The 25,201-nt window shown below is 44.8% G+C and overlaps 2 protein-coding genes across 5 annotated transcripts in view; one reads left to right on the top strand and one right to left on the bottom strand.

Moving 5' to 3' along the window:
• LRRC36 (leucine rich repeat containing 36) overlaps positions 1-16,964 on the top strand; it is a 46,390-nt gene extending 29,426 nt beyond the window's left edge. Inside the window, exons 8-14 of one of the 2 annotated variants that reach the window (XM_004280860.4) lie at positions 2,270-2,710; positions 5,771-6,060; positions 9,620-9,785; positions 11,575-11,720; positions 12,515-12,638; positions 15,211-15,325; positions 16,623-16,964. In XM_004280860.4, the coding sequence (XP_004280908.2) occupies positions 2,270-2,710; positions 5,771-6,060; positions 9,620-9,785; positions 11,575-11,720; positions 12,515-12,638; positions 15,211-15,325; positions 16,623-16,794 (1,454 nt within the window). In that variant the 3' untranslated portion in view covers positions 16,795-16,964. Of the gene's footprint in view, positions 1-2,269; positions 2,711-5,770; positions 6,061-9,619; positions 9,786-11,532; positions 11,721-12,514; positions 12,639-15,210; positions 15,326-16,622 lie in introns of both variants that reach the window. The other variant, XM_049703746.1, reaches the window with a different exon arrangement.
• A 4,036-nt stretch (positions 16,965-21,000) lies between these two features.
• Positions 21,001-25,194, bottom strand: TPPP3 (tubulin polymerization promoting protein family member 3). 3 transcript variants are annotated; one of them, XM_049703770.1, is made up of 4 exons: positions 24,369-25,194; positions 21,934-22,127; positions 21,668-21,821; positions 21,001-21,551 (listed from the first exon to the last, which is right to left on the bottom strand). In XM_049703770.1, the coding sequence occupies exons 2-4, from the start codon at positions 22,119-22,121 to the stop codon at positions 21,363-21,365; spliced, it is 531 nt and encodes a 176-aa protein (XP_049559727.1). In that variant the 5' UTR covers positions 22,122-22,127; positions 24,369-25,194; the 3' UTR covers positions 21,001-21,362. The 3 variants fall into 3 exon arrangements, with proteins under 3 accessions (XP_049559727.1, XP_033263591.1, XP_033263592.1); XM_033407700.2 differs by lacking the exon at positions 24,369-25,194 and adding an exon at positions 24,070-24,186; XM_033407701.2 differs by lacking the exon at positions 24,369-25,194 and adding an exon at positions 22,253-22,418.
• Between the last annotated feature and the right edge of the window lie 7 nt (positions 25,195-25,201).

The raw sequence follows: 25,201 nt of genomic DNA, 5'->3' as shown, positions 1-25,201 counted from the left end.
TTCAAAAATTATTTATGTCCCATTTTTTCTATCTTGTCCTTCTGGGACTCTTGATTAAGTAAATGTATGTCCTCTTTCACTTTGTCCTCTTTGTCTCTTACTCTTTTATATTTTTTGTCTTTCTTTGGTTTGATCCGCATTCTGGATAACTCCTTCTGACCCATATTTAAATTCACTAACATTCTTTTCAGCTGTGTCTAATCTGTTGTTAAGCTTGTCTTCTGAATTCTTAATCTCAGTAGTTTATTTTGAGTTTTATAAATTCGATTTGGTTCTTTTTCAAATCTGCTGGGTCACTTTTTTGGCGGCACAGGCTTCGGATACGCAGGCCCAGCGGCCACGGCCCACGGGCCCAGCCGCTCCGCGGCATGCGGGATCCTCCCGGACCGGGGCACGAACCCGCATCCCCTGCATTGGCAGGCGGACCCCCAACCACTGCGCCAGCAGGGAAGCCCACCCAGCTGTTTTATATATCTTTAAACATAGTAAAAATAGCCATCTTATAGGCTGCATCTGTTAATTCCAATTTTTGTGCATGTTGTCTGGTTTTTCTACTCATTCTCACTTGTGTTATCTTATTTCCTTTTTTGTTTTGGCTACTTGCTGGCTATTGTATTTTATTTTATTTTTTTTATTTATTTATTTTTTTATTTTTGGCTGTGTTGGGTCTTCGTTTCTGTGCGAGGGCTTTCTCCAGTTGGCGGCGAGCGGGGGCCTTTCTTCATCGCGGTGCGCGGGCCTCTCACAGTCGCGGTCCCCCGTTGCGGAGCACAGGCTCCAGACGCGCACGCTCGGTAGCTGTGGCTCACGGGCCTAGGCCTAGTTGCTCCGCGGCATGTGGGATCCTCCCAGACTAGGGCTCGAACCCGTGTCCCCGCATTAGCAGGCAGATTCTCAACCACTGCGCCACCAGGGAAGCCCCAAGGCTATTGTATTTTAAAAACTATTTGTAGGAATGATTTAAAGTCTTACATGAAGATATCTTTTCCAGATCAGATTTTCATTTGCTTCTACCAGTTGCCTGGGGAACTATCAGCCTGGAATCACCTTAATCCAAGCTTAAGGCTTGAGGATCCCTGGACCACCCAGATGATGCAAACCTGGATTACCAGTGTACAAGGGCTGGTTTATTTCCAGTTTACCTTTACTTTGAAGATTGTATCCTGATTAGGATTCCATATTAATGTGGGGAGTGGGTGAGGGGGTGGTTTCTCCTACTCCTTACCTTGGATGGATCCTGAACTTGGACTTCTGTACCTTTCACTCTAAAGCGCCTTAGGGTAAAAGTCACTTTAAGTGCTAGACTCACCTATATGAGTTCTTGCTGTTTTCTAGATTTTGGCCTAGAGATTCCTCACTAGCTTATTAGCTCTTTGATGCTTTTAAGAACGTATATCATCCCACTTTTTAAATATCTTCAACAGGAGGGATAGTCTGAATTATCTAATCTCATTACTTGTTCTTAGATTCTTTTTCTTACATAAAGATATTGTTCTATAACCTTTCCCCTACTGTATAGACTGGCCCTTGGTAAAAATGTTGATATTCTTAAAGGTTCTGTAGAGATAGAAGGTACTTGGTTCCACTTTTTTAAAGTTAATGTGACTAACTCAGGAAGGCCTTCAAGCGTATGAATCTCTGAAAGCCCCAAGGAGCACAAAGACTTCTCTTTTTGTCTGATACTCTACTTGCCCTACTCTGAGGCTTTTTGGAGATGACAGATACACCTGTCTGAGAGAAATACTTTATAGCTGGATTAGGGATTTTCATAGGTTTTGCATTTCCTGCCATTTAATTGGCGTAGGATAGTGGTTCCCAATGTGTGAACCTAGATCCTCTGGGTAGAGGTTGGGGGTAGGAGTGAGTTTAGCTTTATTGCGAGGCGTCTATGAAATCATAGACCTACCAACTATTGTCTGAATACCTAAGATCACAACTTTTGTCATGTGGGAGTGCACCAAAATAGTAGAAATCGTATATAGAAAACTCTGACACTACAGTTTTAGAAGGAAATTCCTACAGGATTAGGTTGACATGAAATTTGTCTCCAGAATGTTACAGATTCTTTACTGTCTACACAATGTCCAACATGTTTTGTTTTTCCATGTAGGAATCCTTTTATCACTTTATGCTACCATTTATAAAAATTATAAACCATCTCTTCCTGAGAACTTTTTTTTGGTAGACAGAGGTATATCCAGTGAACAAGGATACCCTAAGAAGAATTCTCATTGTCTTTTGTTTTTTTTTCCCCCTTGGTGATGGTTAGAATTCAGACGCTACTTGCCTCATCAATCCACAGTTCGAACCCCAGAGAAGATGGCTAGAGAAGGGTACCGAATATCTTTTTTGGACAACAAGTCTTCAGGTTCTTCTCCAGAAAAGGATTTGATACCAAAACCTGATACTTATCAGCTTACCCATGACGCCTCATTGGGTAAACGCCTGGATGTGGGTGATTCTAGACAGATTCATCCCTATCAGTTACCTTCAGATGCTGGTCTAGAAAATTATGATAGTCATTATTCTCAAAATCCATCCCTGCATGGAAGTCTTGGTAAAAGGCCTCAGACAAGCAGGAACTACCGAGAATATAGCACAAAACCTTCAAATAACATGAAGGCCACCACATCCCATTCCTGCGGAGACTTACCGACTTCTCTGTCAAACCCTGACTCCAGCACTGGAAGGCTTTTGAAGCTTAGTTCAGGTAATAGCTTCCTGTTAGACCTCTTTCATAGGCATGAAGATTGAAGTATAACTGGAAATTTTGGAATTAATATTTCTTAGATTGGGGAATTCCCTGGCAGTCCAGTGGTTAGGACTCTGTACTTTCACTGCCTAGGGCGTGGGTTCAATCCCTGGTTGGGGAACTAAGATCCTGCAAGCTGAAAATAAATAAATAAATAAATAAAGTCACCTCTTTCATAGGCATGAAGATTGAAGTATAACTGGAAATTTTGGAATTAATATTTCTTAGATTGGGGAATTCCCTGGCAGTCCAGTGGTTAGGACTCTGTACTTTCACTGCCTAGGGCGTGGGTTCAATCCCTGGTTGGGGAACTAAGATCCTGCAAGCTGAAAACAAATAAATAAATAAATAAATAAAGTCACCAGTGGTCCATAGAGCCTTGAGAAATCTGCAGGGTATGTGTTTAACATGATAGATATATTAGAGAAAATTTATAGACAATTTATAGAAATGCAGTTTCATAACTATATATTATTTTAGTTAAATATTGATAGCATCCTGGGACATATTTTTAGTTACATCTAGTCTTCTCTGGCCACAAGCACTTCTATTCTGAGTTACTTTTTCAGAAAAAGCTAGTTTAAGGGTAAGAGACCACTCCTTAGTTATTTATTTATTCAACAAAATGTATTGAATACCCACTATGTGCCAGATACTATTCTATCTCTGCAGATAAAGTAGCAAACAAAAATAAACATAAAATATATGTCAGGTTATGGTAAGTGTTGTGAAGGAAAGTAACATAAGGGTATTAGAGAGTAATATGGAGGAGGTGATGTTTTAGATAGAATGGTCAGGGTAAGCTTCTCAGGTGAGATATCATAAAAGTAGAGACTTGAATGAAGTGAGAGTGTGAGCCATGTGGATAACTGGGGGGATAAATTTTAGACAGTGGAAATAGTAAGTGCAAAGTTCCTGAGGCTGGAACATGCTTGACATGTTCAAGAAACAATGAGGAGGCCAGGGCTGCTGCTGCAGAGTGAGCCAGGTAAAGAGTATAGATGAAGTCAGATAGCCAGACATTTATTCTGGGTGAGATCAGAAGCTGTTGGAGAGTTTGTAGCAGAGGAGTGACATGATCTAACTTAAGAATTACTCTGGCTGCTGAGTTGAGAATAGACAATGGAGAGCAAGGATAGAAGTTTTTAAAATTAACAGATTAGAATCTGGATAAGAGATGATGGTAGCTTGAACTAGGGAGATAGCAGTGTAGGTGGTGAGAAATAGATTCTGAATATGTTCTGAAGATAACACTCCATGATTTGTTGGTGGATTGAGGATGAAGTGTGAGAGAAGGAAGGTCAAGGATAACTCCTAGGTTTCAAGTCTGAATAACTGGAAGAATAGAGTTACCATTTTACTCAGATGGAAAAGAGTGTGAGGAACAGGTTTTAGGATGGATACCAAGAGTTGGTCTTTGTCAGCTTAAGTTTGAGGTGCCTATTAAAACTTCTCAGAGATGCCAATTTGATAAGTAGACATATTAGTCTGGAGTTCAGGGAAGAAGGTGGGGCTGGGAATGAAGTGTGTGGATGGCATTAAAACAGACTAGATGAGATCTCCCCAAGGGAGTGAATATAGATAGAAAAGATATCTGAGGACTAATCTGAGTCCTCCAACAATTAGAAATCTCGTAGATAAAGAGAAACCATCATGGAGAGCAAGAAAGAGGCAGCTACTAAGGTAGGAGGAAAAAAAAAAAGCCAAGAGGGAGTGGTATTCTGGAAGCCAAGTGAAGAATATGTTTCAAGAAGGAGGGAGTTATAAATACAGTGTCAGATGTCCTTAATAGATGTCTTTAACACTTCTGGGACTGAGAAATGATCATGGTATTTGGCAACGCATTAGTGAGCAGCTTCAGGAGATGCGTTGTTAATAAAAGCCTTGTTGAGGTGAGTTCGAGAAAGAATCAAAGGAGAAGCGGTAGAGTTACCGAGTATATATGACCCCTTCAAGGAGTTTTGCAGTGAAGGGGAGCAAAGACATGGAAATGTAGCTGGAAGGGGGATGGAATCGAGATCATGGTGGAAATGATCCAGTAGAGGGAAAATTGATGATGCAGGAGAGAAAAGGGACAATTACAAGAAAAAATATTGGGGAGTGGTCAAGAGGAGATGGAATCCAGTCCACCAGTAGAGAGGTTGGCCTTGGATAGAAGCACAGATAGTTCATCTATTACAAGAAGGAAGGGAGGGAATTTATAGACACAAATACAGATGGAATTGGTAGATTTAGTGGTTAGATCACATAGATGTTTTCTTTGATTGCCTCTCTTTTGCTCAGAGACGTAAAGAGATCAGCAACTGAGAGTGAGGAGTGGGGAGAAGGTGTTGGAAGTTTGAGGAGAAGAGAGATGTGAAATAGTGATCTCAAAGAATAGAAGAGTAGGACTTCCCTGGTGGTCCAGTGGCTAAGACTCCTCGCTCCTAATGCACGGGGCCCAGGTTTGATCCCTGGTCAGGGAACTAGATCCCACATGCCTCAACTAAAGATCCTGCATGCTGCAACTAAGACCCAGCACAGCCAAATAAATAAATAAATAAACATTTTAAAAAATGAGAAAAGAATTTGGAAAAGAGTAGATACATGTATATGTAAAACTGAATCACTTTGCTGTACACCTGAAACCAATATAGCATTGTTAATCAACTATACTCCAATATAAATTAAAATTTAAAAAAAGAATAGAAGAGTAAATTGATTAGAGTAATGTATTAGGATAGCCGGGCCCAGTTAAGATAGTGGTTATGAATTTAAAGTGAAGATGTTGGAAAGAGATATATGTTGTTCTCCAGTCACTTCCCACTGCTCTGCTGTAGGCTTGGAGTATGTGCACAGTTGGATTTAACCAGAGTTGGAGTTTTGTCAGGTGGAGGGAGAGAGAAAGGGTCCAGAAAGTTGAGGGTATATACTAGGGAGAGATCATTATGACCCTTGGACTCCAGACAAGGTAAGGATGGAAGTAAGACATGAGAGAGTTGAAGAGCAGGTTCATCTCCTGGCCTGTTTCCTTCACAGATCTGTATGCCACAACCCATTTCAACAGCGACCCTGCTCTGCTGGTGAACGTAGAGCAAAACTTATCCACCAGCCTCGGCGATTTAACACCAGCACATGGTTCTTTCCCAAACAACACCATCCTGGGAGACTCTCTGCGGACACTGATGTTGCCTACTGGGACTTCAGAAAACAGAGAGAGTTTGACCAAGGGGTCATTAAGCCCATCGAGAAGAGGATTCAAACGGAAAGAAAATATCCTTGATACCCTGAATCCAAAACATGGTTTCAGAGATGCTACAGGCAGCGAGGCAAGTGTTGGCTTGTTTGTGCTTGTGCAAAATCATATCAGGTCCAAGAGCAGAATGGGGTTCTGTTTTGGTGGTGGTGCTTCGGATGAAAAGAGGTAGAAATTCAAAGGGATTTTCAGAGGCCAGTGGGTAATACTGCCAGGCCAAAGCCTGTGATTCTTTTGCCCTTGGGAAGGTCATTCCCCTTCTGCAGCATTTCCTCATTTATGTCACAGGGAGCAGGGTCCCTAATCTTCTTCCAGAGCATAAACATGGTGGAGAAGTACATTGATAATAAGAAGTGGTGAACAGAGTTTACCACAGGAAGGAATGCAGAAGTTGCCAGGGCCTCAGGGTTGGCTGAAGAGTGATCTCTGTAGCATTGATGTTTATAATCCTATCATGTTTACACATTTGCTTTGGCTACAAATCACTAACTTGCTTGGGATCTTTCTTCTAAAAGCATTGCTTTCCTGTCCAGGAATTTAAATTATTCCAATTTTTTCCAAGATGAATTAGATTAAGAAGATGAATTAGATTTTCCAAGGGATTTTTAGCTGAGAATGAACAACAAATCAAGAGCCATTCCCACATATACAATATAATCATTTCATAAAATTGTAGTATGATAGTTAGTGTTGTTCTTACTTAGTAACTAAGTGTTGTTGCTGCCGTTGCATACATCCCTCCATGGAGAATGCCTTCTTCTCTCCTCTCATCTGTTTGAATATTAATTTTTCTCCAGGCCCTACTTCCATCATGAAGCTTTCTTCTCATTAGTTAAAAGAACTATAGCTCTTGGGGCATGCTCTTCCCTTGAACCCATAATCTTTGTCATACGAATCATTTAATCATTTACTGCCTTGTGAGAAAGCAGGGGATTTGGTCAAAAACAACTATTTCTAGTCACTTATTTTTCAGTTGATGGAAATCTTTTTGCACATTGACATGGGTTTATAAGGGGGTTTTGTTGTTTCGTTGGTTGGTTTTTTTACCCTTTAAATACTTTCTATTCAGTTTTCAAAACTTTGGAGGTGGTTGTAATTTTTGTGCACCAAAGGGGGCAGTCTTGTAATACTTCTTTGACTTTTTGGTCCTTTTTTGTTTTCCATTTTCAGCCACTGATGCCTATTTTTCCAGACAAAGAGCACTGGTGTTAATGTATTTAGGGTGAAGGTACAGAAACACTTAGGATATTTGGGTGCTATATTAATAAGACGTGTTCTAGGAGATTTTTCCACCTCTATTTCATGTGATAGGATTGTTAAAATAGCAATTAAAATCTCAATGCACTTTTCTGGACTATCTTAAAAATTCCCATTTATTTTTTCCTGTTAGATACTATATTTCTTTATATGAAAAGTTGTAAAAGACCTGTTTGAATATAAATATAAAAGAAATACACTGTTCAGTTTCTAGAAAGGTATAAATCAGAATAGCATTTAAAAAGTTATAACTTGAGGATATGGGGAGGGGAAGGGTGAGCTGTGACAAAGCAAGAGAGAGGCATGGACATATATACACTACCAAACGTAAGGTAGATAGCTAGTGGGAAGCAGCCGCATAGCACAGGGAGATCAGCTCGGTGCTTTGTGACCACCTAGAGGGGTGGGATAGGGAGGGTGGGAGGGAGGGAGACGCAAGAGGGAAGAGATATGGGAACATATGTATATGTATAACTGATTCACTTTGTTATAAAGCAGAAACTAACACACCATTGTAAAGCAATTATACCCTAATAAAGATGTTAAAAAATAAATAAAGTTATAAAAAATAATCCCATATAAAAAAACACACAAAATTAAACCAAACATGAATTTGTGAAAATTTATTTTTGACCAACTGACTTTAGAATCATAGACAAATTGTTAAAATTAATTTTTAGGGCTTCCCTGGTGGCGCAGTGGTTGAGAGTCCGCCTGCCGATGCAGGGGACGCGGGTTCGTGCCCCGGTCTGGGAAGATCCCACATGCTGCGGAGCGGCTGGGCCTGTGAGCCATGGCCGCTGAGCCTGTGCGTCTGGAGCAACAGGAGAGGCCACAAGAGCAAGAGGCCCGCGTACCACCAAAAAAAAAAAAAAAAAAAATTTTAAAAAGCCATGAGGCATGGCTTTTCAGCTTTTAATTTGCTGAAAATTAAAAGTAACAAAATTATTCCAAAGTTCATTAAAAAAATTATCCCCCACTCTCACTGCATTGTGATAAATGAAAGAAAATACGTAAAGGCATGTATGTGTTTCTAAGTTGTTCCATGATGCGTACACAGAATTACCAATACATGAAAAACCAATGACAGTAAATATCCATTTTTGACAAGATCCTCTCAAGTGGGCTTGTAGTATAACCAGTTTTTCTATGACTTTTCTTCCTAATCAGATTGTTAACTTCTTAAGGACCTCATCTTTTACTTCGTCATATGTTCACAGTCCTTATGTAGAACTCTCCATGCACATGATCAGTGTTCAGTACAGATCTGTTGAATAAATGTTTATCCCATTTGTAATGCTTTTCCTTATTAATTATAGACCATCTGTGTGACTCAAGTCATAGGTATCACTGTCTGGTGTTCTGCTTCACAGTTGTCATATATGACAGCATTATCTAATTAATCATCTATAGTTTTAATATCAAAAGAGCCAAAGATTGAGAAATAATTTGGCTGTTTTTAATATATAACAGCTTTCTTGAAGTCCCTTGAGACCCTACAGAAAAGATTTGTAGATTGATCTGTCCAGTAAAATTCCCAATTGTTTTTTATTCATTCAGACATGACTAAATAAATAGACATATACATCATATCTGAATGAATAAACAATTGGGAGTTTCATTGGAGAGCTCTACCTATGTATCTATATACATAAGATTCTTACTGAATAAAAAGTATCTTTAGTACTGGGTCCAACAATAACATTTAACATAACATTTAAAATGTTATGGGATATTTATGTTTATTATATATTAATATACTAAATATAAGCTTATGAGTTATGACTTTTATTAAATTACTCCCCATTTTATTTTATGATATATAATACCTTAAAAAATGTTCTGCAGTTTAATCTTTCCATATTACATAACATAATACATTGGGCCATAGACATAGGTGTTAAAACATTTTTTGTTTTCTTCTAAAAATCTCTACAGAAAATTATCATAGAAGATACTGTTACCTTTGAAATTATCCTTGTATATATTATTGTATTTGCCTTAGACATTAATATTTTATTCAAATCCAAACTGAAAGATGAAACCAACTTTCTTTTTTTTCTTTTTTTAATGTTAACACTTTTTTGTGTGTGTGTGTGGTATGCGGGCCTTTCACTGTTGTGGCCTCTCCCATTGCGGAGCACAGGCTCCAGACACGCAGGCTCAGTGGCCATGGCTCCCGGGCCCAGCCACTCCGCGGCATGTGGGATCTTCCCGGACCAGGGCACGAACCCATGTCCCCTACATCGGCAGGCGGACTCTCAACCACTGCGCCACCAGGGAAGCCCAATGTTAACGCTTTAAATGACTGGATTTTTACTTCCCTTATTGCATTAGAATGACAAATGGTTGGTTTTTTTGTTTTTTTTCTTGAGCCTCTCTCTAGTGACCTGGGCAGTTTGCATGGTTTGCCAGGAAACCACAGTCCCCCAATCTCTGCCAGAGCATCCCATGTGGCCACTGTCCTCAGACAGCTCCTGGAGCTTGTGGATAAGCACTGGAACGGTTCCGGCTCCCTCCTCCTCAACAAGAAGTTTCTGGGTAAGTGAGTGCATTCTCAGTTCCTGGAGAAGGGCTCAGACCTTGCTTCTGCTTCGTGTTTCTGCTCTATGTTCTGATAAAAGCCACTCAGTCCCCTTAACTTGCAGGGAAAACTGTTCTCATGATCACTTACCAAAATTTCTCAGCCACACAGTGATTGACAAACCTGCATTTTTCTTATAATCTTCTTCTAACCTGTTGTTTGTTTGCTTGTTTGTTTTTGGCTGCACAGAACAGCTTGCAGGATCTTAATTCCCCGACCAGGGATCGAACCCCGGGCCCACTGCAGTGAAAGCACCGAGTCCTAACCACTGGACCTCTAGAGAATTCCCTTCTCTGTTTGTTTTTATCAGCACTCTTCCCTCATGTACCAATTGTCTTTTTCCTCCTGTAAGTTTTTCTTGACAGTATTTGAGTGATGAGATATAAAATAGAGCATGGTCATGTTAATGATTACAAAAGGATTTAATGATCCTTGGGAAAGTGCCAACAATAAATACAACAGAAATTGGGTTTGATCATTAGAGTTCTGAGATGCCTGTTGAAATATTCGATTCGAAAAATATGATTCAAAAAACTCCAGTGACTAAATGATGTGGACTCTTTTTTAGAGCTTCTTTTTTAGGAACGTGGGAGAAAACAGTTTTGCAAATATTGTCCCCATGTGTTTATTTGTTGTTTAATGTAAGAAGAATTCAAGGAGCTGTTGGTGGTGGTAAAAGTTTAAGTAAAAAACTAGAAACTTTAAAGTTGTTTGGGCTTAACTTTTCTTTTTTTTAAATTTCTTTTATTTATTTATTTTTGGCTGTGCTGGGTCTTCGTTGCTGTGCACGGGCTTTCTCTAGTTGTGGTGAGTGGGGGCTACTCTTTGTTACAGTGTGAGGACTTCTCATTGTGGTGGCTTCTCTTGTTGCGGAGCACGGGCTCTAGGCGCGCGGGCTTCAGTAGCTGTGGCTCACGGACTTAGTTGCTCCAAGGCATGTGGGATCTTCCCGGACCAGGGCTCAAACCCGTGTCCCCCTGCATTGGCAGGCAGATTCTTAACCAGTGCGCCACCAGGGAAGCCCTCTTTTTTTCATTTCTAAAGGGACATACAGGAAAAGAAGTCTTAGCGCAGTTACTTTCCTTCCCACATTGATCCTTTGCTCTTGTTTTGTAGGAAATTATTCCCAGGAGCCACTCATCAGTGATTAGATAATAGCACAGAGCATGCACTCACGTGGGTCTGCTGTTGTTTCTCCATAGATGTGGGATATAATTTTTTTAATTTTATTTATTTATTTATTTATTTATTTTTGGCTGCATTGCGTCTTCCTTGCTGCGTGCGTGCTTTCTCTAGTTGCAGTGAGCGGGGGCTACTCTTCGTTGCGGTGCATGGGCTTCTCATTGTGGTGGCTTCTCTTGTTGCGGAGCACAGGCTCTAGGCACGCGGGCTTCCGTAGTTGTGGCGCGTGGGCTCAGTTGTTGTAGCTTGCGGGCTCTAGAGTGCAGTCTCAGTAGTTGTGGCGCACAGGTTTCGTTGCTCCGTGGCATGTGGGAACTTCCCAGACCAGGGCTTGAACCCTTGTCCTCTGCATTGGCAGGCGGATTCTTAACCACTGCGCCACCAGGGAAGCCCATAATTTTTTATCTCCATCATGAAACATCTCTTACAGCCACTTACTAAATTCTTGAAAAAAGGGGATATTAGATTACCCTGTTTGTCCTACAGAGCTGGTAGTTATTGACCAGGAATTCTGTGCTTTAGCTTTTAAGATTGGCCCATGTGCCCAACCTGAATTTTTGGCAGGTCCTGCCCGAGATCTGCTTCTGACTTTGGTAGTCCCTGCTCCTTCTCAGCAGTGGTGTCACTCACGTCCTGAAGATACATCAAAAGCCTCCCACAAGAGGGAGATGGAACTGAAGAAGATGGGGCAGCTGGTCCCTAATGACATGGTATGCTGCTCTCAGCTTCTTTTCCTACTCTTCCTTTACTAGAAAAGGATGGGGCACAAGACTAGAACAGGTCTGTGCCATAAAGAACATCATCACCATGAGCATCTAGATGTTTCTGAACTGAAATATAGAAAAGTCAGTCTGTGCAAATCTGGAACACAAAACTTGCAGGGACAGCTTGGAGGTTTTGCAGGGATGACTCCCTAATCCTAGCCCTAATCCAAAAATTCTAAGGAAAGACTTGAAATGGAAAAAGAAAAAAAAAAAAGGCCCTAGAATGAAAACATTTAGGACCATGTTCTTGAAGGTTATGGTTTGATTCAGATGAGGGAAGTTAGATGTCTCTGGGATTATCTTTCCTCCCTTCTGATGGAGAGCCCTAAACCAGGGGCCATTCCTAGAGTGTTAGGCTGCTGGCTCTGGGAGGGAAAGAAGGGACTCATATTCTTAGGCTTTTTTCCCCCCTTTTCTTAACATTAGAGGATTTTCAGGCATCCAGTTTAGTTTCTAGAAACTTTAGATAGGTGACTCAGATGCTGGCCACTTGTCAAAACAACCACTTGTTCTGCAAGAGTAGTGGATAACTCACAGGAAAGATTGCAATTGCATGTGATAAATTTGTTTGCTGCACTTGAGCTATGTTTACCGATGAATTAAAATTCTAGTGAGAAAGAGAGATGCTGACCTCCATTCAGTTTATCACTAAACAGAGGAAAGATTTTTTCAGTTTTCTAAAAGCAGTCCTCAGAATTTCAGATTCTTAATGTGTTTGTATTTTGTTTTCTAATCTAAAGGAAAGTTTGAAGCAAAAACTGGTCAGAGTGCTGGAGGAAAACCTTATTTTGTCAGAAAAAATCCAGCAATTGGAGGAAGGTGCTACCACCTCGATTGTGAGTGGGCACCAGTCCCACACTTATGGTAAGTTCAGGAAAGCAATGTGTGGTGCATCCCAAGACAACCGTTTGTTTATAGATGGCCCATTTAATAAGCTTCATCATCCAGAGCTCACATGGCTTCCTAAATGGAAACAACCATCTAGCTTCAGAGTTGTAATGCAGGTGACTTGAGTTACCAGAGTAAAAGAGTTTACTCTTTTATCAGTGTAAAGCATTTACAAATGTGTTATTATTGTCATTATTTTTGAGAAGGACACTTGTTTTTTCTGATTATAGCAGAAGATCGTGTTCTTTACAGAAAGTTTGAAAAATATAAGGAAAATATAATCTCACTACCCAGAAATAACTACAGTTAGTGTTTTTGGTATATTTTCTTTCACCATATGCCTATACATATATTTAACTCAGAATTAAAATTTGTGTCTTGATTTTTAAAAACTAATTTATGTACAACAAAATACACACATTTTAAGTTTGATGAGTTTTGACAGATATATATATTCATTTAACTCCATCCCAGTCAAAATACAGAACACTTCTGTACTCTAGAAGGTTTGACCCTTGTGCACTCAGTTCCCGCTACTCTCTACCCTAGGCAATTGATTTCTACAACCTAATGTTATTAATTTAATAGCACAGGCATTTCCTATAATGTTACACGAATATACCATATTTCTCTATTCAGTCCTCTATATAGTTGTTTTTAATGTTAGCTATTATAAATAAAGCTGCCACTTTTATATTATAAATAATTCTAATTCTAAGAATTTCCAAACATTCGAAAGACCTGAAATAGAAGAAAAGACCCTAGAGTGAAAATGCTTCTCTAAGATTCTCTTTCTTCTCTTCTGATGGAGCTAAGAGTCCTAATATTTATGCTGTGATAAATAATGCAGCTATTAATATCTGTGTATATAAATCTTTGTGTACATTTTAGACTATTTTCCTAGCAGACATTCCTAGAAGTAGAATTAGTGGGTCAAAAGATGTGGACATTTTTGAGGTTTACACACATCATGAGGTTACACACATCATTCCCAAGAAAGATGGTTTCAGTTTACACTCATATCGGCAGTATGTATTTGAATGCCTTTTCATTTCACCCTTGCCAACACTGGGTATTATATTTTTTTGCCATTATGATAAGTGAAAAATAATATCCCATTGAATTCTTGATTTGTACTACTTTATTATTAGTATAGTTTAGGTATATAAAGTCTACCTCGACTTTAAGCTTCTAGCTCAGCACCCACAAACAAACATTATGGGTATTTGGATTTTGATTTGGAAATCAGCATTGAATTTCCAGAGTTGAATCTCATCACTATCTGATATTCATAAGCCTGAATAATCAAGACATCATTCTCCACTTACCTGCACTGAAAATAAATAGGTGTTTATTCACTAGATACCTACTTTCTTTTTTTTAAAATAAATTTATTTATTTAATTTATTTATTTTTGGCTGCGTTGGGTGTCCGTTGCTGCGCGCGGGCTTTTCTCTAGTTGCGGCAAGCAGGGGCTACTTTTCGTTGACGCGTGCGGACTTATCATTACAGTGGCTTCTCATGTTGCGCAACACGGGCTCTAGGCACGCGGGCTTCAGTAGTTGTGGCTCGCAGGCTCTAGAGCACAGGCTCAGTAGCTGTGGCGCACGGACTTAGTTGCTCCGTGGCATGTGGGATCTTCCCAGACTAGGGCTCGAACCCATAGTCCCCTGCATTGACAGGCGGGTTCTTAACCACTGCGCCACCAGGGAAGCCCTAGATACCTATTTTCAATCAGCCATGAGACCCAGTTTTCTATTTTGGATTACTGGTGATAAATACAGCTGTTGCAGCCCTGATTTCCACCTTCCAGAACCTTGCTACTCAAAATGTGAGCCACACATCGCAACATTAGCATCACCTGGGAGCTTGTTAGACCTATAGAACATCTGGCCTCACCTCAGACCTACTGAATTAGAATCTGTTTTCTAAAAAGATCCCCAGGTGATCTGTAAGCATATTAAAGTTTAAGTACTATTCTAGAAGACTGACTTGCTTAGGACCAGAGTTCCTGTGCTTTTACCTACCTTATTATTGCAGGCAGTGGCAACATATTTGGAAAGCTAGATATGCCTTGGCCACAAATCCAGTTTCTGAAAGCACTCATTGAGCTACTGTCATGTGCCTGACACAGTTCTAGATGTTTTCACATATTCCGTACAGAGTGAAGGACATACATTCATGAACTAAAATGGAGAATACAAGGAGACCAAATATGTGTTGACTGCCTATGCTATGTGAGCACAGATGTCTCACTGACTCCTTATAACAGTGCTACCCGGCAGGGTTACTAGCTCTAGTGAAACTCACCAAAATGAACTAACGTGCAAGATTAAGTGGTTGAATTTTAATTCAGATATGTCTGTTGCGAAACCCTATATTCTTGCCACTATATCTGCTGTTTCCAAGGAAGGGAATGATGAATGGAGGGTGGAGGTGGGTGCAGTGGGGCTCCCAACTCTTCAAGATGTCTCCCTGATCACTCAACCTCTGCTCAAAGACTAGCCGCTTGGAATCCTCTCACCCCTGGCTACTGTAACCTTTGTAGATGATCTTCTGCACAAAAACCAACAGCTGAACATGCAGGTGGCTTGCCTGAACCAGGAGCTTGCCCAGCTGAAAAAGCTGGAGGAGATAGTGGCCCTTCTCCACGAAAGTCAGAGGTAGGACTGGGTCCATCTAGCTGACTTCTGGAAGCAGATATTTACTTTCCTTTATCTCTTTTGTTTTACTTGGCAAGTTAATATCTATATACTTTTCAAATTAACTCTATTCTGTGTGCAAACCACCTGTATCCAGGCCAGTTTGCTCAGGGATCAAAATACTGCTTTCCAGAGCACACCAGTTTCTGATTCAGCAGATCTGGGTTGGGAACTGAGAATTTGCATTTCTAGTAAGTTTCCAGGTGATGCTCTTGCTTCTGGCCTAGGGACCACACTTTGAGAACATTAAGATATATATCTTTAGTGATGCTATATTTTAGAGTAACTTGAAATAATTCTTCTGTGTGTTGTTAAACCATCAATTCAATATACAGGTTCAATTCATTTCATTTTGTTTGATTCATAGGGAATATTTTTATTATTTTGATTTAATCTTGTGTATAATTAATGTAAAACTTACATGGTCCCAAAGTCAGATCCACAAAATCAGATAAATTCAGACAAATCTAGCTTCCTTACCTGTCTCCTCTATCCTTTCCTTCCTTCCCACTAGCCTTCCATTGCAGGTGTGGGTGTGTATTTGTGTTCCCCCTCTATTATATAAAAAGAGGCATAATGTTGCTTTAACATTTTATCTAGAAATCATTTCACAGTGGTGTATAGAGTTAGTTCTCACTCTTTTTATACATGCATAGGACTCCACTGTGTGTGTATTTAATTAGTCCTCTACTGATGGACATTACAGTATCTTGCTGTTGCAGATAGTGTTGCAGTGAATAGCATTGTGCATGCATCTTTTTTGGCGGGGAGGGGCAGTCTCTGATAGCTTCCAACATTACATGGTAATACAGAGTCCAAGAATACAGTCATGACTAGCACCATGAGTTTAATTGCAGAGGCAGGATAGATTAGAAGAAGTAGAAATTAAGATTTGGGGATAGAAATTGGAGGTCTGGTCAGGTGCTAGTCTCCCCGTGCGTCTACTTACTTCATCATGAAAGTGCTTTGGAAAGATCAGAACAATCAGTATATAAAATGTGAACTATGTTATTGCTACAGTCAGTCTGGAACATAAACAGAACTGCAATGAATAAATAAACTGTCTGCCTGCTTTTAAAATAACCAACTCATAAATCAGACAGTTCTTTCTATTTAAAGATGTTACTTCATTTTACATTTATTTTTTAATTTTTATTTATTTATTTTTTTACATTTATCTTTAGCAAACATTTCAGGTCAGAATGGCAACTACTTTGCTTTTATGACTTCATGACTGTCTTTTTCCCCCATGCCTCAGATCCCTGGTGGTAACTAATGAGTATCTGCTGCAGCAGCTGACTAAAGAGCAAAAAGGTTATTCTGGGAAAGCACTCCTGCCTCCTGAGAAGAGTCATCATTTGGGGAGATCATCGCCCTTTGGGAAAAGCACTCTGTCTTCCTCCTCACCAGTGGCACATGATACGGGTTAGTATCTAATACAGAGTGTTTCAGACTCTGTCCCAGAGCCTAGTCTATGGAGCTAGCACTGCACACCTTTTTTGCAGCTTCCCTTTCAGCCCCAGGGGGCTCTCAGTGTCATTGCCACTAGTATGGTGGTATTCACTCACAAGATTAAGAAAAAAATCTTATTTTAATTAGACTATGTTGGTCCTTTTTATTTCTTTTTATCTCCTCCCATCAAGTCGTTCTTTCCTTCTGCCCACATAAATAGTTGGCACTTAGTCCTAGGCATCACATCACATAGAAACGTTTGGCTGAAAATGTCAAAAAGAAAAGAACACTAGACATTTTTCCCAAGTGTCAGTTGAAACTGTGTAGTAGGAAGTTTAAAAAGAATATCCATGGCCAGGTATGTTTTGTGTTAGCAGAAATTTTGGAGAACCTCTATTGATCAGTTCATCAAACGTGTTTTGGGTTTTCTCCCACCATAGTGAAAAGGTGACAAGGTCCGGTGTCTTCCTGGAGCAGCCAACGGTTTAGTTGTGTGATGGAGCTCAAAGCTTGCCATTGGTACCAAACAGGCCTAAATAAAAGCCTAGAGAGGTCCTGGAAAGACAGACAGAGTAGGTAATTCCTACTCTGGAGAATTGGAGAAGGCATCAGTGAGGACTTGTTTGAGTGGAAGCTTGGCAGAATGAGTACAATGGTACCAGGTAGAGGGGGTGCAGAGCCTCCTAGGCCAAGAGTACAGAGTAGGAGAGTCAGGCCCCCAGAGGGATCACCGGGCAGGGAAGATGTAGGCCATGGTGCTATGACAGTATATAACTGGGGGACCTGTCCTAGCCTGGGAGAGAGGTGTGATATCAGGAAAATGTCCCCTATAGAAATGATCTTTCAACCAAGACCTGAAGAATTGAATAGGAGGTCACCAGGCGAAGCATAGGATTGAGGGCAGAGGCAGTGGGGAGAGCTGCAGAGAGAAATAGCATAAGCAATGGCCATGAAATGGGAAGGAACATGGTTCATTCAGGGAATGGAGGGCCTGAGAGGAGATACACAGGAGCTAGGTCGCATGGCTCCCAAAAGATTTTAGATTGGGAAGGCAATCTACTCTATAAGAAGAGTAGATTGACCTCCGACCATGTGGAGTGGACCAGAGAGGAGCTAGAGAGATAAGAGAGAAGGCTAGTGCAGTCCAGACCAGAGGTGTGGCTTCTGAAAGTTAGCTTTGGGCTCAGCATCCACTTTACATGTCAGTACCTTGTATTTCAGACTGAGGATCAATCTTTTCTTTAATCCTGATTGATTAGGCATCAATGGGAAAAGATAATGCAAGTGGCTCTAGGTATGTCTCTACTTCGAGGTTGCACAAGTAGCTAATGTTGCCAGAGAGCTTTACAGGGCAAAGGACTGTTTAACCTAATGTCATATTGTACTTCTCTTCATCTTCAGGGTCATGTCAGAGAGAGAGGCAGGTGGAAAGATTAGGCACTTATTTGCTCCCCTGACCCAGGTGCTGTGCAGGGAAGGAGAGCTATTGCTGTAATAATGAGACATGAAGATCACAACTAAGATCACACATCTCTAAGTTATAAATAAAATCTACAGATCTCTCAATTTTATGTAGGTTCCCAAAAGGAGCATGCACAGAGGAGCCATAAGTTTCTTTGAGCTGCATGGCTCTGAGGGAGCTAGAGTCAGCTCGTTTTCTCTGGAAGTGTCAGTAAGAACAGCCCCCCTCCCCGCTCTCATGGGCCTGTCTTGGCCCCATTGAGAGGCCTCCAAAGAGCCTAAGCCTTGCCCAGGTAGGGCAGCCTTAGCTAGTAGCCTCATAGCCCTGTGTTGTCATATTTCACCATCCCAGCCCAGTGCACAGGCCAACTTACTGGACAGCCGATGGGGGCTAGGGGAGGTGGGGGCAGGGATAACGGACTTCTTTCTACAACCCAGCCCTCGCTTCCTTCTCCTATGAATCTCCTATGAATGCTAGCCCAGAACCTATTCAGGGTACCTCTAAGGAGAAGCAAAGAGCCTGACCCAGACTAAGTCACCTTCCACTCTATTTTCTATTGTCACTGAAAGTGGCTGGTCCTACCCTAGGCCAGGCCCCTCTCTAGGGTTGCTGGCCACTCATGCAGAGGTCAACTGTGTTTCTGATTTTCACTGTGTGGCCCTTGGTCCAGAGGGCAGGGGTAGGGATTGGTGGCATCAAGGGAAGGGCCAAAGAGCTGTTGCCCTATGGGGCTAAGTGGGCTCAACATGGAGTGGGGGAAGACCCCTGAAGCAAGTAGAAAATAAGTGGACAAGAATTCCTCACCCTGGGCCTGGCACTATTAGGAGAAAGAAGGAAACAAGGCTGGGATAGAAAATAGGTCCTCAGGGAAGTTCTCCAAAAGGAGAGGCAGGGCCCCTCTGAGGTTTGGCCTTCCCGCCAGTTATACATAGAGGGTTTTAATGGCTCCATCCCACAGATCCTAACTTCTCTTCCTTGCCCAACTGGCTTTGCTAGCAAGGGTACCCAAAGCTTTCCACTATGAGGAGGCTATGGGGAGATGGAGCAGTGATAACTGAAGGGCTGAAGTGGCATTGTTTGGTCAGTTCCTGCCATGAACCAGATTCTGCTAGACTAAGGGTCTTCCTGGCTCTGGGTGGGCCTTGATTTCCCTCAGGCTCCATAACTTTTAAAGAAGAGGGGGCTTTACTCCTACAAGGTGGAGTTTCGGGACTCCTCCAGTTCTCTCTCTGGGCTCCTCTAAGCCACACTGCCAATCATAGGAGGGGCCAAACTGCTGCTCCCATGCGCACTGGATGGTAATCTCACCTGCAGCTTAAAAGCTTCATAACCTGGACCAGGCCAATTTGCAGGATTTGGGTTTCTCTCCTATTATGCTAATTTAAGTAAGCTTGCAATTTAAACCAATTCCCCAGGGCTGGAGGAAGTATTCCTCTTACTGTATGCTGGTGGGAGAGGTAGAGCTGTCTGAAACTCTTCCCTGAGCAATGCAAGGTCAGCGGAGTCAGGAGGATCCCACAACTGTCAGCCATTAGGCAAGCCTCTGCTGTGACCAGGTGATGATCTCTGCTCTCTAATTCTCACCTCACCCCCCAGTGTCTCTGTTCCAAGCCACACTACCACTCTTTACCCTCGCTCCAAGTGACTTTGGGCTCAAGGGACTCCGGGGCCACCTGGGGCAAGAACGTCCTAGAACAGCCCGAGGGAGAGGGAATAAACAGTCGTGCTGCTTTGCTTTATTATCTGGGTCAAGAAAAAATATTTGTGAATGTGTGCCTTTTAAGCCTTTTCTAGCACTCTTAGGGACTCTGGGCAGTCCCTGAGTTCCATCCAGCCCACTTGTCAGCAGGAAGGAGGGAGAGTTGGCCCCAAAGCCTTAGACTTGGGAATAACTCTGGCCTAACACTGAGAACCTCAGAGGGGAGAAAAGGTTGATCTGAAAGCTCCCAGGAGTTCTCAGGATCAGAGAGAGGACACCCTCCCCGCCACCGCCCTGCAACCTGGGATGATGAACAGATGGGAGGGAATCAGCAAGAAGCGGCCCCTTCACTGTTGGACACCCTGCTCACCTGTCAAAGGCTGATGTTGGGTGCCAAGTTCTATTGCTGGCCATCCAGCCTCACTTTTGGAAATCAGCATTGGGGCTTGCTGTGTTAGAAACAGCCTGGCCAGGGAGGCAAGAGGCATGGTTCTGGCCTCTATTCTGCAGAGGCCCTTTCACTCTCTGGGCCTGAGTTTCCTCAGCTATAAAATTGGGAGTTGAACTGTCTACTGTCTGCTGTCTTGCATTTTCTGATATTCTGAGATGCAGCCTAGAATGACTCACCTTGGTAGCCCTCTGGAGTGGAGGCCTGTCAGCAAGCTTAGAGCTGAGGCCTGGCACTGGGCCCCACCAATGCTTAGCCCAGTCTGAGTTTGCTGTCTCATCGCCCCCACCTGCTGTGAAAGCCGAGAGGCCAAGACTGAGGCCCTAATTGCGGGAAGATAGCCATGATGTCAGAACTCTAGGTCAGGGCTGAGGTAAAAGGCTTTTGATTTTCCTATAGAGCATCCTCATTCAGCCTGGCCCTGTGCTAATGGAAGGGGCCTGGTGTGTGTCTTTTTCTGGGCAGGGATGCCAGTGGAAGAATCAGCAGAGTGCAACTTGGAAGGGGTTGATGACAGAGGGGTCGTGGGGTGTGAATGTCATTACCCTTGTTGTCATATACCTGACCAGGCCATATTGGTACAAAAGGTGGCTTTATTGAGGTCCGGGTAAGAATCAGGCACTTGGCCAGAGCAGCAGCTTAAATATGAGGCAAGCAGGCAGGGGTTAGCCATGCCCGGGGCGAGGTTGGGGTGGTGAGGCTATAGGCACAGACTCTCCTCAGACAGACAGAAGTCGAGGGGGAAAGAAAAAGGGGAAGGGGATGCAGAGCAATCTGGGTCAGAGGTCTGGTGGGCTGGCCCCATAGGGCTGGGCAGGAAGCGCTGGGCGGCAGATCCAGCAAGGAGGGGACCGGGCTCTCTTGCTCCACATGCCCCTTAGGCACAGGCCTGAGCCTTTGGCAGGGGCAGCCGTGCTAGGGGGGGCCTTCCCAGGCCTCACTTCTTCACCTTGGCATCATAGGTACCTGCATTCTTGTAGGCACTCACATAGCCACTGTCATCCAGGATGTCCTGCCGCCCAGCAATGCCCTTGCCCTTGCCGCTCTCATCGAAGCGTTCCTTGTGGGAGCCCGTGTACTTGCTGGTGTCAGTCAGGCGTTCCACAGCACCCCCTGTTTTTGCTTTCTGTTTGGACAGAGTTCCCCCAGGGGTACCTGGTTAGGGAGCCCAGCCCTTCCAACCCCAGCCAAGATTCCCCATACCCCCCCTCAGTGGCCAGCCGAGACCATCAGGGTACTTACAGTAACACCCACATTGGCTGGTTCCTTGCCTGCCACCAGCTGGCAGATGGCATCAAAGGCCTCCTCCTTGCTCTTCCCCTTGAATCGCTTGGGTGCCAGCTCTTCTAGGGCCTTCTTGAACTCCTCATAGTTGATGACCCGGGCAGACTTCCCCCTGCCAGATATGTGGACACCATGAGTTTTCCCCCTTCTCCACATCCTCCCTGGTTCCAGCCCCCCAATTCCCCTTCTGGGAACATCAGAAGCAGGGAATGCCTGGGGCTCACTTGACTTTGGAGAAGACGATGTCGACATCGGTCCCTGTCACAGCCTTTCCGTCAGCCACCTTGCAGTCCTTGCACAGCTTGGCCCAGTTCTTGCCATTCAGCTCGTGCCCACTGGCCTTGGGATCACCATGGATGGCAAACTTGCGGAAGCTTTCCTCCAGCCCAGCCACATCTGTGCTCGCTGCCATGCCACCCTGTTAGGGACCCACCTTGGTCACCTCCTAGCCAAGCTCTCCCCCCCACCCCCCAAGGCACAGAGCATCACTGCCTCTACCTCAAAACCTGTAAGGTTGAAGTTGCAGGCACTTCTGCCACATACCCTCAGAGCTGGAGATGGAGCTGCCTGCAGAAAGGGGCCAGTACTCAAATGTCTGACTGGGCCCCAGAGCCGTGAGGAAGAGCCCCGAGAGGAAAGGTCCTGTCACTTAATGCCAGCCTGGCTCAGAGTGGAGTTCAGAAGATGAAATCATGATGCTCGCACCAGGCTGGGAACAGAGTAGCACTGTCCAGAAAAACTGTGAGAGCAGCAGCTGGGGCCATGGCTTTGTCTGGCCCTGGCACAAGGCCTGCTTGGGTGGAAGTCAGGGTGGCAGAGCGGGCCCCCTCCCTGGGAGTTCCATGCCAGGCTGGGTCAGGACCAGGCCAGGCTGCTGCTTGGGCAGGTATTTAGTGAGGACAGTGTCTCTCTCAGGGTCATGAGGACCCAGCAAGACCCAGCCCAGGCTGAGAAGGGAGCCAGAGCACAGGCAGGGGTGCAGCTGGCCCAGCTGGGACCTTGTTACTATTTGCTATTAAACAAAAACATGAGGGAAGGGGAACTTGGGGCTGGCCTGGCCACAGTTTGTGAAGCCTGGAGACAGTTGCTAAGGGAGGGTGGTACTGCTTGGAGAATGTTGCTAAGGGCAGGATGGTGTCAGGGCAGCTCAGGGAGAAGCTCCCAGTGCTGCTGGGCTGGGCTGGAGAATGGGCTTACGGGTGGGGCACATCAGCACTCCCAGCACCTGGGGCACAACCGTGGCTTCCTGGCCCCTTTCCAGCCATTGGGGCTGTAACGTCCCAATTTGTGGAGTTTAGGAGGAGCAGGAGATTGAGGGGCTAGCCTGAGTGGGGGTTGTAGAGTTATGAGCCCCTAGAGGCATGACGGCAAGTGAGACCGTGGCCTTGGCCCTGTAATCCTCACACCTACGCTCTGCGCTGAAGCACACTTCCCCAATGTCTACACCTTCAGCCCTCTATGGAGGCCTCCTGGCCCTCCATACCTTCGGCCTTAGTCCCACTGACCACACCCCTTAACCTGGTACTCAGACCTCCCTGACCACACCAGCCCTGAAGTGCCCCCCACACCCCTTACTGCAGTCCCCTGACCACACCCACAACCCTGGGACAAAGGGCCCCGGGCCATTCCCTCAGCATGCACGCCCCACACATATACTAACAGCCCTGTACTGAGGCCCCCCAGTAATAACCCTCAGCCCTGCACTAAAGGGTCTTCCCCACACTTGCCCACAGTACCCACTGCAGTCCCCAACCACACCCTCAGCTCTGCACTGAAACTCCCTCCATGTAACACAGCCTGGTACTGAGGCCTCCCTGACCACACCCTCAGCCCTGCACTGCAGCCACTTCCATCCATACACGGGAAGCCCTGGGACTGGGTCCCCCGTTCACACACCCACAGGCTTTACTGAGACCCCTAACCAGAGCCTCACAACTCACCCTCTCTCCATACATCTGCAGCCCCTGACCACACCCTCAGTTGTGTCCTCAGCAACTATCTTCCACCTCTCCCTTTTATAATAGAGCCTCCAGTGACCACAGCCTGGAGCCTGCCTGCCTACCCGCCTTCCACTACCACTGGCCTTAACACTGAAAACCCTCCCCGGGTCACCACACTCACCCATCCCTAAGTTGCAGTTTCTGGAACTGGGATCACCCACAGCTCCTACACTGCAGCAACTCGGTGGGTCCAGAATCCCTTTCAAACAGCACTCCCCTTCCCTCTCCCTACACTGCAATCTCCCACCAGCAATCTGAAGGAGACCCGCACTTTGTTCACCAAGGGTAAAGTCTGGGGGAGCTTGAGTGCCACAGGATGCTTGTTCCAGGGGCCTAGCAGGACCCTGCACCTGTGCTCACTTCTGTCTGTGAGAAGATGGATTCTTGGTAATTTCAGGCTGATCAGGTGGTGCCAAGTCACAGGCCCCGGTCCCAGGGGTCTGCAGGCCACGCTCGCTCCCGCTGGGACAGCTGGAGTAATCAGTCAGCAAGGAGTTGGGGGTGGGGGGTGGAACGTTTGGGCCCAGGGCAGGACCACTCAGCTGGTGTCCTCAACTCGGTACCATCCAGGGTTGGGACCCCTCCCAGGCCGCTCCCACCCCACCCCCTTCTTATCGTGCAGGATATTGATTAGAGTGGTCGGCGCCGGGGTCTCCTACCGGCTTCTCCCTCGTGGCTGTTCCTGCAGTGCACGTTCGATGGACAGAAAGACGCAAGAATGGACCGATGGACGCAGGAGACTAGGCGGCTCCGCAGCTCTGCTCCCTGCCGGCTCTGGGGCGGGACTGCAGGCCGGGCGGTTCCGCCGTATTATTCCCTTGTTTCTCGGTCTCCATAGAGACGGCGAGTCCCGCCCCCGGGGCTGTCTCGGCGGGAGAGTGACCAAGGTCACGCTGGCTCCACCTACCCGACCCCGCCCTCTCCGCTCTCCGCGGGGGCGGAGCTGCTGCGATAGTCTCATCCCGCTGCATCTGTGGCTGGGGTGACCAGACCTGAAGTTCAAAGCTGATCCCTGCCTCCAGGGGAGATCCAACTTCCCAGAGCAGCAACCGAAGGCCTTTGGCGGGGGGCGGGGGGGGGGGGCGCGGCGTGCAGAGGAGTGGGAAGGTCCCTTCCCTTAGTGACAGTGGGGTCTAAAGCTGGCTCAAGACCACAGCTCTCCAATGAACGTGTGGCATCCCAGGTCACAACTCCGGGTCATTGGGGGCGGGAGGGGACAGTAAACGAATCACGAGTGCCAGCCCCAAAATGCTGGTACACCGACGTCTCTCCCGCGGCCAGGGAAAAGCTCCTGGACTTCCTGGGTCCGCGTCCTCATTTATTCCCACCCCAAACCGGTGTTAGCCTCGCAGTCTCTGCTTCCACTGCTGCCTCCCGACCCCAAAGCCTGCTTCCCCTCCTCTCTCCAAGTGCAAACCCTAACTTCAAGAAAAATAACCTCCTCCAGGCAGCTTCCAGGACCTTTCCCAACCAGGAGCCCCGTACCTGAGCT

The sequence above is a fragment of the Orcinus orca genome, chromosome 20, assembly GCF_937001465.1.
Source record: "Orcinus orca chromosome 20, mOrcOrc1.1, whole genome shotgun sequence".
Lineage (NCBI taxonomy): Eukaryota > Metazoa > Chordata > Mammalia > Artiodactyla > Delphinidae > Orcinus > Orcinus orca.
This window is presented reverse-complemented; position numbering and strand designations above follow the sequence as displayed.

Coding starts and splice junctions, on each gene's coding strand:
- TPPP3 (XM_049703770.1), bottom strand. CDS start 22,121: ATGGCAGCGAGCACAGATGTGGCTGGGCTGGAGGAAAGCTTCCGCAAG. Junction 21,822..21,933: donor ATCGTCTTCTCCAAAGTCAA/GTGAGCCCCAGG, acceptor CATATCTGGCAG/GGGGAAGTCTGCCCGGGTCA. Junction 21,552..21,667: donor CAGCCAATGTGGGTGTTACT/GTAAGTACCCTG, acceptor CTGTCCAAACAG/AAAGCAAAAACAGGGGGTGC.